The following is a 16,836-nucleotide window of genomic DNA, read 5'->3' on the forward strand; positions in this document are numbered from 1 at the left end:
TGTTGTGGTATTTGCTACGTACTGATTTTGTTTCACATGTACAATGATGTTATGGACGCAAAAACGTACGCTACATACTTGATATCCAGTTAACGTTTACGAGTAATAACCGCCACCATCGTAGTCTCCACCTTGATGTGCCATTGCATTCTGTGGGAGGAAATACAATGCAAATCCTTCCGCGGCACGGGATCGATATAATCGTTTTCTTTGGGCGTCTTCGGGACTACTCCTAGTAATGACCTCGCTCTACCACCCAATACGATCCACTCCTCCAGCTATTTCCCAAACCCCCATCCGACTTTACGAGACCCTAGTTCGCCCTGTAATTGGGAATGCCACTTGGATGGATGGATCTCTCTCTCTCTCTCTCTCTCTCTCTCTCTCTCTCTACATTTATCTAACCTGTTTGGATATACGCAGCGATAGTATTAATGCTCATCAACTTTACTGTATTTTTCTAATTTCAAAATGGGTGACTAATTCTTGATCTGAACACCGCATTCTCCACACACTTATTACGGTTACAATCATTATTTGAAACCATCATTATTGCATTTTAATCAACTGGAGAAAGAAATCCACGACGCACTTTTCTTTTCACTGCCGTTATCATTTCGCTCTTGGTAACTTCATTCGAAAATCTGAAAATTTCGAAGGAACTGTACCTCAGTAACAGGTGATGTTTCTTTTGTAAATACCCCTTCCTTCCTTTGTGATTCTTAGCGCTACAGCAGAAGCCGCCTCAATTTTGACGGCATCAGTGGCATGTCATTTTTCTCCTCTTTTCACGGAGACACCTCTGCGAAAGGTGAATAAGGTCTCTGTGTAAAGCTGCCTTTGCCCTCTTTTGGGCAAGACGCCTCTATGAAAGATGAATAAAGCATCTGCATTACGTCGATTTTGCCTTCTCTTGGGGAAATCACTGCAAGATGAATAATGCTCATGTTATTATGACGTGTGCCTTATTTTAAGGGAAAAACCTCTAAAAGATGAATAATGCATCTGTTCATAGTCACTTTCGCTTTCTTTTGAGGGAGTCACCTATTTGAATAATGCATATGTCATGTCACTTTTCGTTTCTTTTGAGGGAGATTCCTATCTAAAATTGAATTATGCATCTGTCATGTCACTTTTCACTTCTCTTGAGGGAGACTCCGATCTAAAATTTAATTGTGCATCTGTCATGTCACTTTTCACTTCTTTTGAGGGAGACCAGTCTGTAATAGATGAATAATACATCTGCGTCATGTAACTCTAGCTTTCCTTTGAAGGAGAAATCTGTAAAATATGAATGACGCATTTGTGCCACGTCCCCTTGTCTCCAGATGAGGGAGAAATCTCTTTAAATGATGGGTAATGCATTTGAGTCGTGTCACATTCTCCTTCTTTTGAGGGTGACGGATCTGTTAAATATGAAAAATCCCTATGTGCAATGTAACACCAGTTTCCTTTAAGCGAGATATCTCTGTAAAATTGAATAACGAATCTCTGCCATGTCTTTTGTGGAAGATGACTCTGTAAAAGATGAAAGTGCATCTGTGCCATATTACTTTTTCCTGCTTTTGAGGGAGACGCCTCTTTATATGATGAAAAATGTCTGTCCGTCATCTCACTTTTCCTTCTTTTACCAGCATATTTGCTACATTTTGTGGTTCTGAAACCTGTAAGAGATTCCGCTAATTGTTTTAAGTATCAGTAACATGTTACTCTTTGTCTTATTCTGAGGAAGCACGTCTATTATAGGTGGAAAAAAACTTTCTCTGTAACTCGGGCTGCCTCACATTTTAAAGGCTTTGGTAACATGATCGCCCTTGCCGTCTTCTGGAGAAGCACCTGTTCTGCAGACGAATGCAGCATTTACTTCTGGCCTGTACTCTCACTTTTGGGCTCCTTAAATCAGTAGTAACCGAGCTACCTCAGTTTTCAAGGCATCCGTGGCATGTTCATTTACCTCACTTTTTAAGGTATCCATGACATGTTCAGTTATGTCATCTTCCAGGGAAAGAACCTCTAATACAGATGAATGTTTTGTGTACCTCTTGTTAATGCTTTCTCTCCCTTTTCTGTTCTCTGGGTTTGGTGCGAACGGCAGTTCCTCGTTGGGAGAGTGGGTTCCGTTCTCAGCTACCACTCTGCTGGCCGCGAGTTCGAATCTCCGACCGGCCAATGAAGAATTAGAGGAATTTATTTCTGGTGATAGAAATTCATTTCTCGCTATAATGTGGTTCGGATTCCACAGTAAGCTGTAGTCCCGTTGCTAGGTAACCAATTGGTTCTTAACCACGTAAAATAAATCTAATCCTTCGGGCCAGCCCTAGGAGAGCTGTTAATCAGCTCAGTGGTCTGGTTAAACTAAGACACTTATTTATTTGGTGCGAACGGCGCACCAGACAACGACGAGCCCCGTTAGCCAATGGTGTGATTTGCTTATTTCTATAAATGATCTGTCATCCTCGCCAGAAAAACCCTCGAACATGAAATGGTCTGATGCGAAAGACGATGAGTTACAGTGAGGCCCAAAAGCCAATGAAGTGATTGAGTAATGGAGTGATTTCTTCCTAAATTCCGTAACCTTTCTGAACAGAAAAATCCATGGCAACTCAATTACCCTCGGCAAGAACTCAAGAGGACTTCTCTCGCCCTAAGCTCCCTGAGACAGTATTCCATCCCTTGGAACTTCTTGACACACAAAGCGTTGAACGAAGTCGATAAGCTGAAGATGAAATAAAGGATTCATGTCCTCAAAAGGTCAAACACTGATCATGTATTCCGGCCATAATGACCGGAGGTTTTTGTGTAAAATTTCAAAAATAAAATTTTACAGGAAATTTTCGAATATCAAATGTACAGGTGCACTGCCACTAAGGAAATTTTCAGGATTAATAGGCAGTAGAAAAAAAAGGAAGACGTAGTTTAGGGGATTAGGGAGAGGTGAATGCAACGCATGCATATCGTAGGAAGGGTCGGTAGGTGTACCTAGAATATTATAGATAATAATAGGTGAGCCTAGAATGAATGATATTACAGATGGGTGCAGCTAGAGCAGCACTACCCCACTACGGGGGAATGATATTATAGACAACAGGTGAAGCTAGAGCGACATATTTAGTCGAGTAGCTTTCTGTGGATGCCGCCTTCGCTGTAAGAACAATTTGTTTAAAGGCAGAGGAAAAAATACTGTTTTGAAGTCTTATCCGTGAACTAATCCATGAATTTTTTCCCGAAGTGTCAAACGACCATGAAAAATCGACGGGTCTCTTTAGCTGCTATAAGTGCCATAGTCCACATCTACCCATCTCTAAACGCTTCGAAATTATAGTTACTTGCATATTTCAGAATTTTAAAGGCCATCTCAGGCTTCATATAAGGAAAATATTTGAGACAAAGAAATGGCGTAATATACCTTGATTCTCGTTGCAGTTTCATTTAATCTAATAGCTATCCGTTTAGGCAAGATTTCATTACCTTTTTAGAAATTGGTCTATGTTAAATTTTCTGTACTGTAGGTAGGGGAAACCCAACTGTCATGTTAATTTTTTATGTTATAAAACTGTCTCCATAACAATAAAATAAAACCGAAATCTTTAGAAAATTTCCTTTCATTTGACCCAGTAACTTGCTGACACGTGGAATTTGCCGTATGGCACAACTTGCATTTCACGATTGTTTAAAAAAAAAAAGCTAAATGGAATTTAATGAACGTATCCTAAGGCTATAATATTTTCAAAAACCTCACAATAATGAAACTTAAAAATCGTTAAAACCTCCAGACTGTTATTATCTTATCTAAATCACCCTCTATATAATATATCCTCCCTTTCTCTTGCAACTCACATTATATATATATATATATATATATATATATATATATATATATATGGATATAAACATATGTATATATATATACAGTATATATATATATATATATATGTATATATACATAATATATATTTATGTATATATGTGTATATACAGTATACTATATATATATATATATATATATGTATATATATATATATATATATATATATATATATATATATATATATATATATATACAGAGAGAGAGAGAGAGAGACTTTACTAAATCTCATTTACGACAGTGACACTGTTCTGATCCAACTTATCGAAAACTAATGAGGCTAACGATCGAGGAGTTCTGCTGGAACTTATCCTGTCTCTTAGCACAGTGGGAATGATGACTCTTTTGCACCTCTGTTACAGAGTAACCACACAGATTACATCTATATTTAATGGGTATCAGTTATGCATACCTCAGTTGTAATGCGAAAGCATGCATAAGGATTTAGCTTAATGGTAGATAGTAAATCACACCTTACGTAATTAATGCATGAATAGTAAGCACAATAATCATGTTTACAATTCTATAAATTCATGCTTTCGTTAAGTACATATAAACAAATTAGCAAACAAACAACTGAACAAATGCACACACATACACACACACAATATATATATATATATATATATATATATATATATATATATATATATATATATATATATATATATATATATATATATATATATGACAGAGAGAGAGAGAGAGAGAGAGAATGTGACGTGGAAGCTGCCGAAAACTCCACTGATTAAGACTGAATAATTGGCAAATTTATGAGTGGTAAGTGTGGAGAGGAAAGTTCATTACGATACAGAATCTATTAGAGAGCATTTGTTCTTTTCTCAGTCACAGTTCGAAACGGATAAAGTATTCTTAATATTTTCAGTTTTGAAAAGCCACATTTCACATATGCAAACTTCCTGACGGTCCATCAGCGTCTTTTTTTCAATAAAGGAATATTTTATGATCAAATTATGAGAATGTCCTAATTACTATTAATGCATGTTCGGTGAAAATTAAATATAAAGATGGATAATTAGACTTCATGGAGGCGAACTGTCTGGGATCATTAAAATGTAATTAACTCTCTCATTAGTAATGTTTTAGAACTGCAAGCCTTTGAGGACGCAAGCCAATTTGAATGTCTATTCGTTCCAAACTTGAACATAGTTACTTGAACACGGGTATTCATGACTCACATGTCAATATTATTTATCCCTTAATTACATTCGAAAATTTATTAATTGTCTGAGTACGATAAATGCAAGAACAATTCGAAAATTTCCTCATAATTCAATATTTAAAAATCACAAAAGACTTACGTAGCTTCCCTAATGTAAATAAATCAAATAAAAAAAACCCTCCGAAAACCCTGACATTAGGTCAGAAGACTGTCAGATTTTACCCTTCATTTACTTCCCGGCAATTCTGTTCCGGCTAAGTATATCGTCAAACATACATTGGAATTGTATACCCCAGCTCATAACATACTTACCCAGCATCTAACCGCGATTCTTGGGAATTAACACACACAATAAACACCACACCTATCGTAAAAATCGCCGCACACCTTCTCACTCCCGCCATCTCTGCAACACTGCTCTCTCTTCTCCCAGAAAGTCCTGTCAACAGTCCGTCGTCGTGGTAAACATTGGCAGACGACACGTTAGGTAGTGCGTTCACCTGCCGCTAGGAGCGCTCCTTCACAGAAAACGTTCAGGACTGATTGTCGGGGAACCTAAACTACAAAGGAGTAACACCTTCGACGACCGACGTACTTCAAAAGGCGAATTACAGTAGCTGGGTGCACCAACCTTCTACTATTATCATTTTTGTTCGTTTTTTTTACTGAAGGCTCTGTACATCTGCATAGCTATAAGCGGCTGTTGGGCTACCAGGCGCCACACTGATATATTTTACGTTGGACAGTGGCAATGTTTCCAGACGCTCGACAGACTGTAGGCCCTACTACACACTATGATTTAAATACCCGTGCTCCAGCACACTTACTAACTTTTCTTATCTCATTCGTTAACTTTTACATTGTGTTTGCTATACATTTGTTTCTATAATAGTGGTGTCTGTTAAGTCTCATTCATTATTTGTTATACATTATGTATTTTATCATTCGTCGTTTCTCTGTTTTCCCTCAGCGTATTTGAAGATTATATTTTGTGGAAGCTCTCATGGGTAAGTTCATTGTCTTTTAACTGTTCACTGTGATTCGACAAAACAATAACAACAAAAACAACATTAATAAATAATAATAATAATAATAATAATAATAATAATAATAATAATAATAATAATAATAATAATAATAATAATAAAATAATAATAATAAACGGCCGGAACTGGAATACCCAGGAGCAAAGTAATGACACTCAGTACCTCGTCATTTCTACTGTTTATACGAGAATGGTAATACTGCAGAATAAATACCAGCATAAACAAAAGAAACCTATGGATAAATAACCATGGATAACATATAAAGAAAATTATTAGAAATCTTCTGTCAAAAAAGAAAAGGACAGAAACCTATTCTTGTGACATGTCATCTGCAAATCCAGAAATTTGCCAAAGTCCTAATCGTCTTTTTCACAAATTATGTAAAATAAATCCATGACTTTTGCGCTTCATGAAGATGAGCACAAATCAATTAATGGCGCTCAGGACGAATGTGAATGAAACGGCTCCTTGCTTTTCAGTAGCTTTATAAAGACATTAAGGCCAGCCATTTCCTTGATCTGTTGAAATTATTTATGGTGTCATACTGAAAGAGAATTACTTGCCATCGATTACATTTTATTTACTCCTACTCAAAAGTACCATGACTCATAGAAAATTGTGCTAGAGAAGGCTCGTCACCAAAAACCTGAGATAATTTTGTCGGAAGACTGATCTAATTTTTTTTTTCTTTGAGCCACGCTCGATTCAAGTAATTCTTTAATTACTACATATGACGTTGTCCGAGTCTTGCAAAGGCTTCAATTAATAACTGGAGCAGAAAGAACGCCTCCACAATGCTTGGCGAAGAGACTATTTTCGGAAGTCTGCTTATTCATGGTCTCGTGATTCGTAAAACAGTAACTGAACAAGAGAAACGAAATGCAAGTGAATCATGATTAGGAAAGAAGCATTTATAATTTGGTAGGCTATATATTACAGTTTCCACGGATTTTTATTCGAATGAATGAATGCAAACTTACCTTTCTTGAAACCGAGAGACGAGATATCTCGGAACTGTCCTCGAACTGCGATGTAGAGCGTCTGACATTGGTGGTTTTTTCTGAAACAGAGGTTAAAAATAACTTGTTTTTTGTCTTGTAAATTACGAAGATGAATGATGTTATATTGACACCTAGGTTGCATAATCGTGTCGTTGTAATACCCTGGTAGAGTTTATTTATGGCTACAAAAGTTTTATTTTAATATGTAGTTTATCTTAAAGGAGACGGCAAAAATGAAAATGACGTGAAATCAGGTGAAAAATATAAAATATTTAAATGTCTTGTTCACGTAGGTGATGTCAGACCCCCTTCATTGCACCAGTAGCAATATTCCGGAATACTGGAATTGCGGCAAGAGAAACAATTACTATTTCCATAAACTTTGTATTTTTTTTCTTTTTTAGTGGTCTTATCTAAGCTCTATTAACTAATTTCAACCAGCAAAAGAATGTTAGCCATTCAAGAGAAACAGCAAAAGCCATTCCTCATTAAATTTAAACTCAAAATTTGTCGTTTATATCTCAACTGATAGGCAATCCTACAACTTTTGAATTCCTGTTAGTTTTAAAAGATGGTCAAGTTAGTTTGCGTAAATGAAACAGTAAAATATTTATAGCAGATATTACGAATAATTGCGTATAGAAGTTTATTACAAAAGAGGTAACAGTTTCGAACGAGCATTGTGGCTCGTTATATTAACTTTTTATCTTGGGCAAGTGTCCAATGATGTTCAATTTTACGTCTGGAAACGTGACTTAGATGGGTTCTACCTCTTATTCTAAATTAAAGCTAGCCATATGCCAGCACAGGCTCTTGCCTTATGACGGCTGTAAGTGTGGTAAGGTATGAAAAATGGCCTGGCGTAAACTGACGATATTTCAGATTTCCCGTTCATCTCGCAAATAAACTTAATTGTTAAATTTAGACTACTTTGAGTTCTTGGTCATTTTGCAATATCAAGCGGAATAATGTTAACAAAATTGCCCATAATCAGTCACTTTTCAAAATCTTATGTAGCTTCGACGTTCGTGGATATTAATTAAATACAAAGTATTATAGATCGCCACAATTATGCACATACATTTTATATACCATAAAAGCAACCGAATCATTACTGTTTTACTCAAAAACAAAACCAAAATAAATTAATTTTCAAACAAATATCTACGTTCGTAAAAATCCGTAAAGGCAAAGCATATTCTTATCATATTAACTTTGACGAATCAAAGTGATAATACTTTCAGTCTCCGATGCAGGTTTACAATTAACCACCTCCGTTACCCTTGTACAACACCACCTTAGTCCCGTGTCGGGTTGCAAATGCCTTTGCATTAATTGCCAGTGGATAAAGGCTTATAACTTCCGAGCGAGTGAGTGGCTGGAAGCATGTATTACTTGCCGAAATACATTGAAGCCAATGGCGTTCGATAGACCAGCGTATGTATATAAGTCGACAATAACACCAACCAATCTGTATATGGTCAGATTCACAAGCTGGTCAAATTTTTCTCAAATGACAGATGTTGGTTTTCGTTCTGGGGAAAAATTAATTGGTGTTTAACCAGACCTGCTTTATGTCCTTAGTCTGCAAATTGCTTATATTATTTTGCCATTATGATTAAAATAGTTTTTCGGTTAAAAAACAGTGGAAGATGTGTTAGTTGACAAGGCTACTAAACCCGTATTGGGACCTTAATTCATAATCTGGTTAATGTGTTCCATAATGGATATTTTTTTTTCATTAAAGAATCTGTAGGTGTCTTCATGCAACGTGTCTTGCATGTAGCATAGAAGATATGATTACTCCAGTTTGGGAGGATTTGTCCATTACGACTTGGATGCGTAGTCCGGCGTTCTAAGAACATAGCACGAAATGTTTAATGTTTACAATGCATCATAATTATGTGGAGAATTAGCATTACTGAATTATACCAAAGCATATGACTATAGAAATTGATAATCATGAAACCTGGCTGTTTTCACACGGCAATAACATGTCAATTCAAGAATACACCATTTGTTTAGTAAAAAGAAGTTCTGGGATTTTCTGTTCGCTGGATACTGATGGTGACGCTGGATACTTCTGGTGATGCCATTGTGTACTGTATATTCTACCTCTCATTCTATTGCCTTTGGATCCTTAGAATGCTATTTCGTAAAGGCAATGCGCTAAGTAAATGACGGCAAATCGAACTCATTGACTTGGGAAAACCCTTAATTCACTCACGAAGTTAAAGCAACAGAACCCAGCAGGCGAGAATGACCTGATCAAGGCAGCACAAATCGAAGAGATTTCCAGGGAAACTTCTGCACATTTTCATTGAAATGTGTACAAGACGCGATAATCGCTATGACAGCCTTTGTCATATTTACGTAAATTGTGTTTTATTAATCAAAGTGACTATACTGCTGTGCTCCTGGTTTGTTGATTATGGCATTTAACAGTATTAAGATGATTAATTATTATTAGATAAACTACGAGTACAGTAAAGCAACTACTACTTAACCTATAGTATAATAGTCGCAGTGTTGAAGGTTACTATTTGTCAATAGTACGCGATTGTGTGTGTCTCTAATGCTGGTCATATTAATAAAATAGAACATGAAAATATGCTGAAAGTCAGTTATTTTAGTAGGTACCGATTCACATATGAAATGTTAATTTCAGTATATCAAACAATGACGAATGGCATATTTTCCAGCTGCAGAATGCAAAGATCCTAATGGCAACTTGAATCATTTTTAAAATACCAGGTAGATAATCTTAAAACACTGGAAATTTGGAACTCCAGCTAGATAAAAAAAAATTATTTCCATTCAATCTAATTTCCACTAGGTTTCAATTAATAAAAGACCCCACAAAAATTACATTTTTATTTTTCTTAAGATACATACAACAGCTTATGTTACATATTTTCAATGTTTCTTAAAAATGTAAAACTGACTAGCTTCAAATGTATATACAAACTTAATCTCTAAATGAAAACATTGGGCTTCAACAGTGGTCTTTTAAATTCCTCTATTACACAAGAATTCTCAATCTTTGGAACAGTTGAGCCCCTCATTTTTAAATAATACACTAAAGCACTTTTGTCATCTCTACCAAAGATCAAGTAATTATCCAAGATTCGTGGGAAGCGATCATTTTCTACATTGAAGTGCTCTATCCAAGTTGTACCTGGTACCATCATTTGTGTCCACATACTTAAAGTTTCACCTGCAATTAATGTTTACAAAAATTATTAGTACAATAACATATAATCTCTAAAAGTTAGTACAGTATTTCAAAACCACAAACCACTGACACCTCTTCCTTACTTACTGCACTTGACTAATACCAAAATATAGAAAATTATCTTCCATGGGAGTTGACCGATTGATTGATTTATGAATGTTCGTCTAATGACCTGGCACTAGATCCATTAGGTTACTCACCCACAATACGAAAGTAATTACTATTAAATATTAAAAATTTTAAAATTATAAACTACGAAAGATAAAACTTTTTAATATATTCTATTAAATTTACAATTACCTGCTCTATAGCACCTTAGAAATTGAGTCTCCTCCCTTCAACAAAATTGGGTCAGTCCATTGTGTGCTCCACGGTCAGGTGGGTATCACAAAGATTGCACATTGGTGGACTGTCACTGGATAGGAACATGCGTGTCAGATACGTATGAGCTATCCGTAATCTACAGAGCCTTGTCTCAAGCCCATGATCGTTCTGGTATGATGCAAACCAAGAGCCGAACAAAGGAATGAGCAGATATTTGAAGTTCATTGAAAATGAGCATCTGTTTTGCCACTCGTCTGATGTACAGTCAGATAGGTCTGACAGAGCATTACAAAGCACTAAAGATAAGAAAACCTCTCAATTCAGCAGTAAAGATTGAGTCATTGTCAGATATTCGCAACATAGGGTCCCTTATTTTGTATTACTGCAATATACACTACATCCTGGGGACTTTGAAACATCTGGGTAGAAGTTAATGGAGTCTTTTTGGTTCTCACGAGCTAGAAACTGGGATTTTGTAATCCTCTCTGACAAGCCCAGAGGCCTGGGACTCCACCACAGGGCATGGAGCAACTGCTACAAAGGAAGATGCTTGTATACCGACAGGATCCCTTGAGGTCTTAAGGGGTAAAGGTTTTAAGAGCTCTAGTAAAACTTTTAGCTTGTCCCATTTGTCTTTTTGCATAGCCAATGTTATGTCTTCAGTATTTGCTTTATTTATTGATACTTGCTCAAGTTGAAAATCACATTTTTATCACTGAATTTGTGATCTAAATAACAATTAAAACACTTTGGAGCTACAGAGCACAATGTTCATGGGCCTAGCAATTATTACAAACCCGCGTTTTTACATAGGCTACTCTTGATGGGTCCTTGAATAACAAAATGATCATGTTGGCACTAGATATCTTATTACCTTCCATACTGACAGTGGGCTCTTTTCTATGTTTTGTCTGAAGTCATGCAGATCTTTGTCCAAGATTATCCTCCCCCATAATTGAAGTTCGTGTGGGGTCTGATATCTTGCAGCATTTCATCATTAACCTGCATCAAACTGAACATCTACGGGGGAAGGATTTGGCATGAATCAGAATTTCTACTTAACCAAAGTGAATTAATTTTCTCTCCAGATCGAGCCATCTCCAAAAGGTAGGAAGCATAGAGTGGGAAGATATCTACTATATTAATAGTTATATTTCCCGTCCTTTGCAGTTGCTACCAGCCACATATGTGGTTTGGTAGTCCTTGTTGGAATGATGTTCTGTTTATTGATTTCCATCTACAGCCCATTCAGGGGGTATACAGGCACCCATATTTCTAGGAGTTTCGTCAGTTAAACTTCTTGTTTCTTGTGTCTCAGTATTACAGCTAACTTTGAACATCTTCGTGCTTTTAAAAAGCAGCCCAAGGACCAGAGGGATTCAAACTTGCAGAGATGGTCTGTCACATTCAACTGGTATACAGTATCCTCAATAAGCAGTACTCTCAGATCTTCAATATTCACCGATTTGATATTACTGCAAAGGAGAAGTATTATGCGTAATCTTTAGCAGAGCCAAGTGTAGAGGGTGAGCGTGGCTAACAAATAGAGGATCAACTGGTGGATCAGGAGGACGACCTGTCAGTTAAGAACTATTCATTACCCCTTTAGTTGTGGCCATAATTACGAAATTAGAGGACTGGGTGTGCATAGAAGAGATACTATGGTCTCCCAATGCCTTGGAAGGCACACGAAAAATCCCCATAGGGCCAGAAATGCCCTGGCTATGGTCATTTACACATCCAGGTCCTCTGAACCATACTAAAGACTGCGAACCCGGCGCATTTTGTCCTTAGTTTTGCCCCATTCTGAATAGGGCCGAAATAGTAACCATACTTGTGCAATGGGAGAGGAATGAAGCCAGCAATCCACCACATTCCCTACTTTTAATATCCACCACACACTGCTGGTTTCAAATACAATGCTAAAGAAGCACAAAGTTAGTTACTAGGACTTCTCTGAAAAGCAAGAGAAAATTTGGAAGTGTAGATTAAGGTAGTGAATCCACCTAACCCTATCCTTTATTGTCTTAGATAGTAGGGATGGAAATCCTCTCAGTATTAGCGTAGGCACTGTAGTGCATTCAATCCTTCTATAATCTTTCAAATGAGCACCATATTTGTTAGAAGCTTGAATTACCCTGTATTGAAAAGGATCAGCTATAAGGCAAACTTGACTTTTAAATCATTTATCTAAATTCTATCCTACCAAAACACATTTACTCACCAAAGAAGTTAAATATAAGTGGAAATATGCCCTCCTGAGTCACAGCAATGTAAACTGCTCCACATGCTTCATTGCCAACGAAAAATACTGTCAGCTTCCCAGGTGTATTCAGAATTGCTGTATCAAGCCATACCAAGTTTCCATCATCAGTTTCATAAGCCTGTTTTGAAGCAAAAAATAACAGCTTCGAACATAAAACCATAAGATTAAATTTCAATTAAAAAATTTGTTTGAAAAGTACAAGAACCCAAGCTTTTCTGTATCATTGCATTTTCTTCCCCATCCCCACCTCTATCCCCCCAAGGTAAGAGGTCAGCTGCCCTGACTGGTCTTAACTATTTCCACTGAAAGCATCCTCCTTTACCAAACCTTTCTTAACCAAAACTTCATCACACCCTCCTCCCCACCCCTCTTTCACATTCCATACTATCTGAATCTCTACTCTTATATCAGTAATCTCTACCCTCCCAGGAACTGCAATTTTCTTCATTTTCAAGCCTCTTAGTACAAGCGAGGTCCCAGAAATCCATTACAGTATCCTTGTTTCTGTTCCTACTGTTTTCTTAATGCCCATGCATCTGAACCTTAAAGTATAACTGATCTGGTTAAGAGTCGACAGATCTTTCAAGTCATTTTGTCATGTACTGCCCCCTGTCCCTCCATTTCCTTGGCTGCTTTTATCTTGCTTTGAACCTTTGAATCACACCTTCCCACCTGGTTTAAGGTAGATCTTTGTATATTACCTTACATTCTTTCAAATCTAAGCCTCTTCTATATTGTACAAGTAACCCATCCTGTCCCTGCTTGCTGGACATCAAAACCTTTTCACTTACATTTACCATGATACCACATTAATGAGAACCCTGCTACTCTTACCCTTCTTTGTAATTCTTCAGTCTGCCATAATCACCAGATCATCTGTATGTAACAATTCCAGGCGATTTTAAATCTTAATTTCTTCACTCAGCCCATCCATGACCAGTACAAACAGAAATGGGACAAGTGCCGACCTTTAATATACAACAAACTGATATTACATGTTTTCATATATAACTTCATCTAACATAACCATTCTGACATGGTTTCCTTAAACACCAAAATATTAGTTGCTTGATACGTCTAAAGTCTTCTATAGGTCTTAACTGCACCCGTGATTACCTTCGAGCTTCTTTTCCAGTAACTAAGTACAGCATCAACTGTACCTCTCCCTCTGTTTTCACAGTTACTCAATATTCTTCCTAAAACCTTCAACAAATGTTTTGTCAAGTTAAATTCTTCTGTAGTTAAAATTTTCCATAATGCCTTCCCTCTGAAGAGTTGTTTTATGCCATCCCTATAAAGATATTTCCTTCTCTATCTTGCATTCCACCTGACCAACCTGGAGTATTTCTTGACTTTTCCTAGAGTGACATTTTGTAAATTTTCACCTCCCTTTGTTCCTAACCTTCTATTAAACTTCTCTGTAGCTTTTCCAGTAACAATACCCACTATATTTTTTATCTTTTTCTTTATACTGCTCCCCAGCACATTGAAAGTCTGAGCTAACAATCTTGAAAGCCATAGAATTTTACCTAACTAAATCTGGTTCCTATTCATTCTACTAATTCTCCCCCACTTTTGACACTCCATAGTCACTCGTTTGCCCCACTAAGTTTTCATATTCCAGATTTTCTACTAAATCCCACCACTAAGATTTACTCTTACTGTCTTACTCTTACTGTCTTACTCTTACTGTCTTACTCTTACTGTCTTACTCTTACTGTCTTACTCTTACCTCATTGCTCACACTGGTTTTAATACCCCGTTATCTTAATCCTCTTCTACCTTTTTCGTTTAAAATTTTTTCACACATGCCGAACCCAGAATTACCCAACTTACTACACTGCTGTCTTCCTTATCATATGGTAATTATTTGGCTCTGTATTCTACAACTTGTTACTAAATGGTCTGCCTTCACAAGGTCTTCGTAGAATTGATTTGAAACTCTGGGCCAATTGTTCCATATCCACAACCTCCGTGAACCTCATCTGTCTCCTCTCAACTACAGTATTCATATCTGCTCCTAGATTACATCCTAATTACCGTTTCTAATTCTTTACTAAATACTAAAGAACTTCTCTTGCTCCTGGCAGCTCATCTGAAGAGAGCATTACGAAATTACAATTATATCTTGCCATATTAATAAAATACTCTTATGCCAAACATTGACTCAAGTGCTACCAATTTCTCTTTCCACTTACCTCTACTCCTCAGTGTCTTTCTAACAGTGACCCACAATCTTGAACCCATTACCTACGTCCCTGGTTCCCTTTCCCTTCCACCTAATCTATTATACATTAAACATTTTGCCCTCTCCTCTCAATCACATGAATATCTCAAGACTTTCCTATCAAGGTACCAACATTAAATGCCCTTCGTATTTATCTTACCGTCCTTCACTCTAATCACAGTCACAAACCCCGTAGTACCCCTTGTCCATTTACCATGCCAGTACAGGGATCAAGTGTTACTAATGGAAATGCCATGGCCCTTTCTCCATTTCTTGTTGCATCTAGCATGGTTTAAAGATTTGGCTAAGTTCTAAGACTGCATGCCCTTGCAGTTGTAAGACCACATGCTCTTGCAATTGTCAATACAAGTTATCAGCAGTGGACCCAGCCTTTGACTAAAAGTACCTACAAAGCAGCATTTATCCTTACAGTTGCCTTTTACGACAGGCAAGACTTTGGCGGCAGAATTTTACACTCCGCTTACAAAGATAGAGTATCTGTCTTTGTCACAAAATTCCTCCTCCCCAACCCCCAAAATTTAACTGTACTCTCCTCGCCACCCAAAATACAACTGCTTTTCTCACTACAGTCCATCAGCACTTGCTGCTGCCCCTTCAACACACAAAACTAAAGTAACAAATTTTTTGTCTTTCCCCAGACTGCCCATCTATTCCATATCAAAGCACTATGGTGCATAAGCTAAACTACTGCTCACCTTTCATGTGCACCCACTAAGAAAGATCCTGCATAGTGAGACCTAGGTACATTACCTCCAACAAACAGGCAGTTCTAAAGCTAGTTACAGGATTAATCAAAATTACCGCTTACCCTCAACTCATAAGTAGGACCTTGAGGGTTCAGCACTGTCACAACAACAAATAGGAGTAAACGATGATGGTGATTAACCAGGACTGCATCATTTATGGCAAACCCAATTTCCAGTGTTTTTCTTGCTATTCCTCCAACCCATAGTTCACCAACTCCTCTGTTACTTCTGAACGATACAGAAAATCCTCCTTCACCTAGAGCATGCACTGAATGTTCTGTACAAAAAATACACAAAATGCAAAAGTTTTCAGACTGACAACAGAAAGTGTTATTAAAAGAAAAAGAATGAAGGTGAACAAGAGAAGAGAGCCTTCAAGCTCTAGCAGAGGGCATGGAGGATGAGTGACTTGTATACCAGGAAAAAAAAAAAATTCGTTTTTGAGGTTAAAGACGGGAATGGAACCATAATCAGCCAAGCGAAGAGAAAGTCGATAGTCAAGATGGCAAAGAGGTTGAGGAAAGATAATAGCTGTAAAAGTGACAGTTATAGATTAAATTTTAAAAATACTGAAAATTTTAAAATTAATTGGAATAGAAATACCTAATAGAACAAAACAGCTGAAGATGTTTAAAGACCCCTAGGGTGGTGGTGAAGTAGAAAAGCCTCTGGACCTGATGATCATTAGTGTGCAAAGCAGAGATTATATCACAGTGGATTTGTAGAAAAGTACTTGACAGACAAAATGGGCATTATGAAGCAGGGGCAAAAAAAAAATAAAAAAATAAAATAAAAATAAAGTTAATTTTTCCACTCCATAGTGGTGATGATACTTTAACCTGAATATTCCTTGGATCAAAAAGTTCTATCAAAATTTGTTTTCCTCTAGACTAATAATTACGAGGGAGTATTCATTAACTTT

The 16,836-nt window shown here is 36.9% G+C and overlaps 2 protein-coding genes across 7 annotated transcripts in view; both read right to left on the reverse strand.

Annotated features, from left to right (window-relative positions):
- The window catches only part of LOC136839420 (voltage-dependent calcium channel subunit alpha-2/delta-1-like), a 195,360-nt gene extending 189,864 nt beyond the window's left edge, over positions 1-5,496 (reverse strand). For all 6 annotated transcript variants that reach the window (XM_067105436.1, XM_067105434.1, XM_067105433.1 and 3 more), the window contains exon 1: positions 5,361-5,496. In XM_067105436.1, coding sequence (XP_066961537.1) covers positions 5,361-5,452 — 92 coding nt within the window. In that variant the 5' untranslated portion in view covers positions 5,453-5,496. The remainder of the gene's footprint in view (positions 1-5,360) is intronic.
- Positions 5,497-9,954: 4,458 nt separating this feature from the next.
- Positions 9,955-16,836, reverse strand: part of LOC136839421 (uncharacterized) — a 32,646-nt gene continuing 25,764 nt past the window's right edge. The window contains exons 30-32 of the mRNA XM_067105437.1: positions 15,977-16,191; positions 12,879-13,038; positions 9,955-10,312 (exon numbers count right to left, since the gene is read on the reverse strand). Of these exons, the coding sequence (XP_066961538.1) occupies positions 10,071-10,312; positions 12,879-13,038; positions 15,977-16,191 (617 nt within the window). The 3' untranslated portion in view covers positions 9,955-10,070. The remainder of the gene's footprint in view (positions 10,313-12,878; positions 13,039-15,976; positions 16,192-16,836) is intronic.

The sequence above is a fragment of the Macrobrachium rosenbergii genome, chromosome 6 (genome assembly GCF_040412425.1).
Source record: "Macrobrachium rosenbergii isolate ZJJX-2024 chromosome 6, ASM4041242v1, whole genome shotgun sequence".
In the NCBI taxonomy this organism is placed as follows: domain Eukaryota; kingdom Metazoa; phylum Arthropoda; class Malacostraca; order Decapoda; family Palaemonidae; genus Macrobrachium; species Macrobrachium rosenbergii.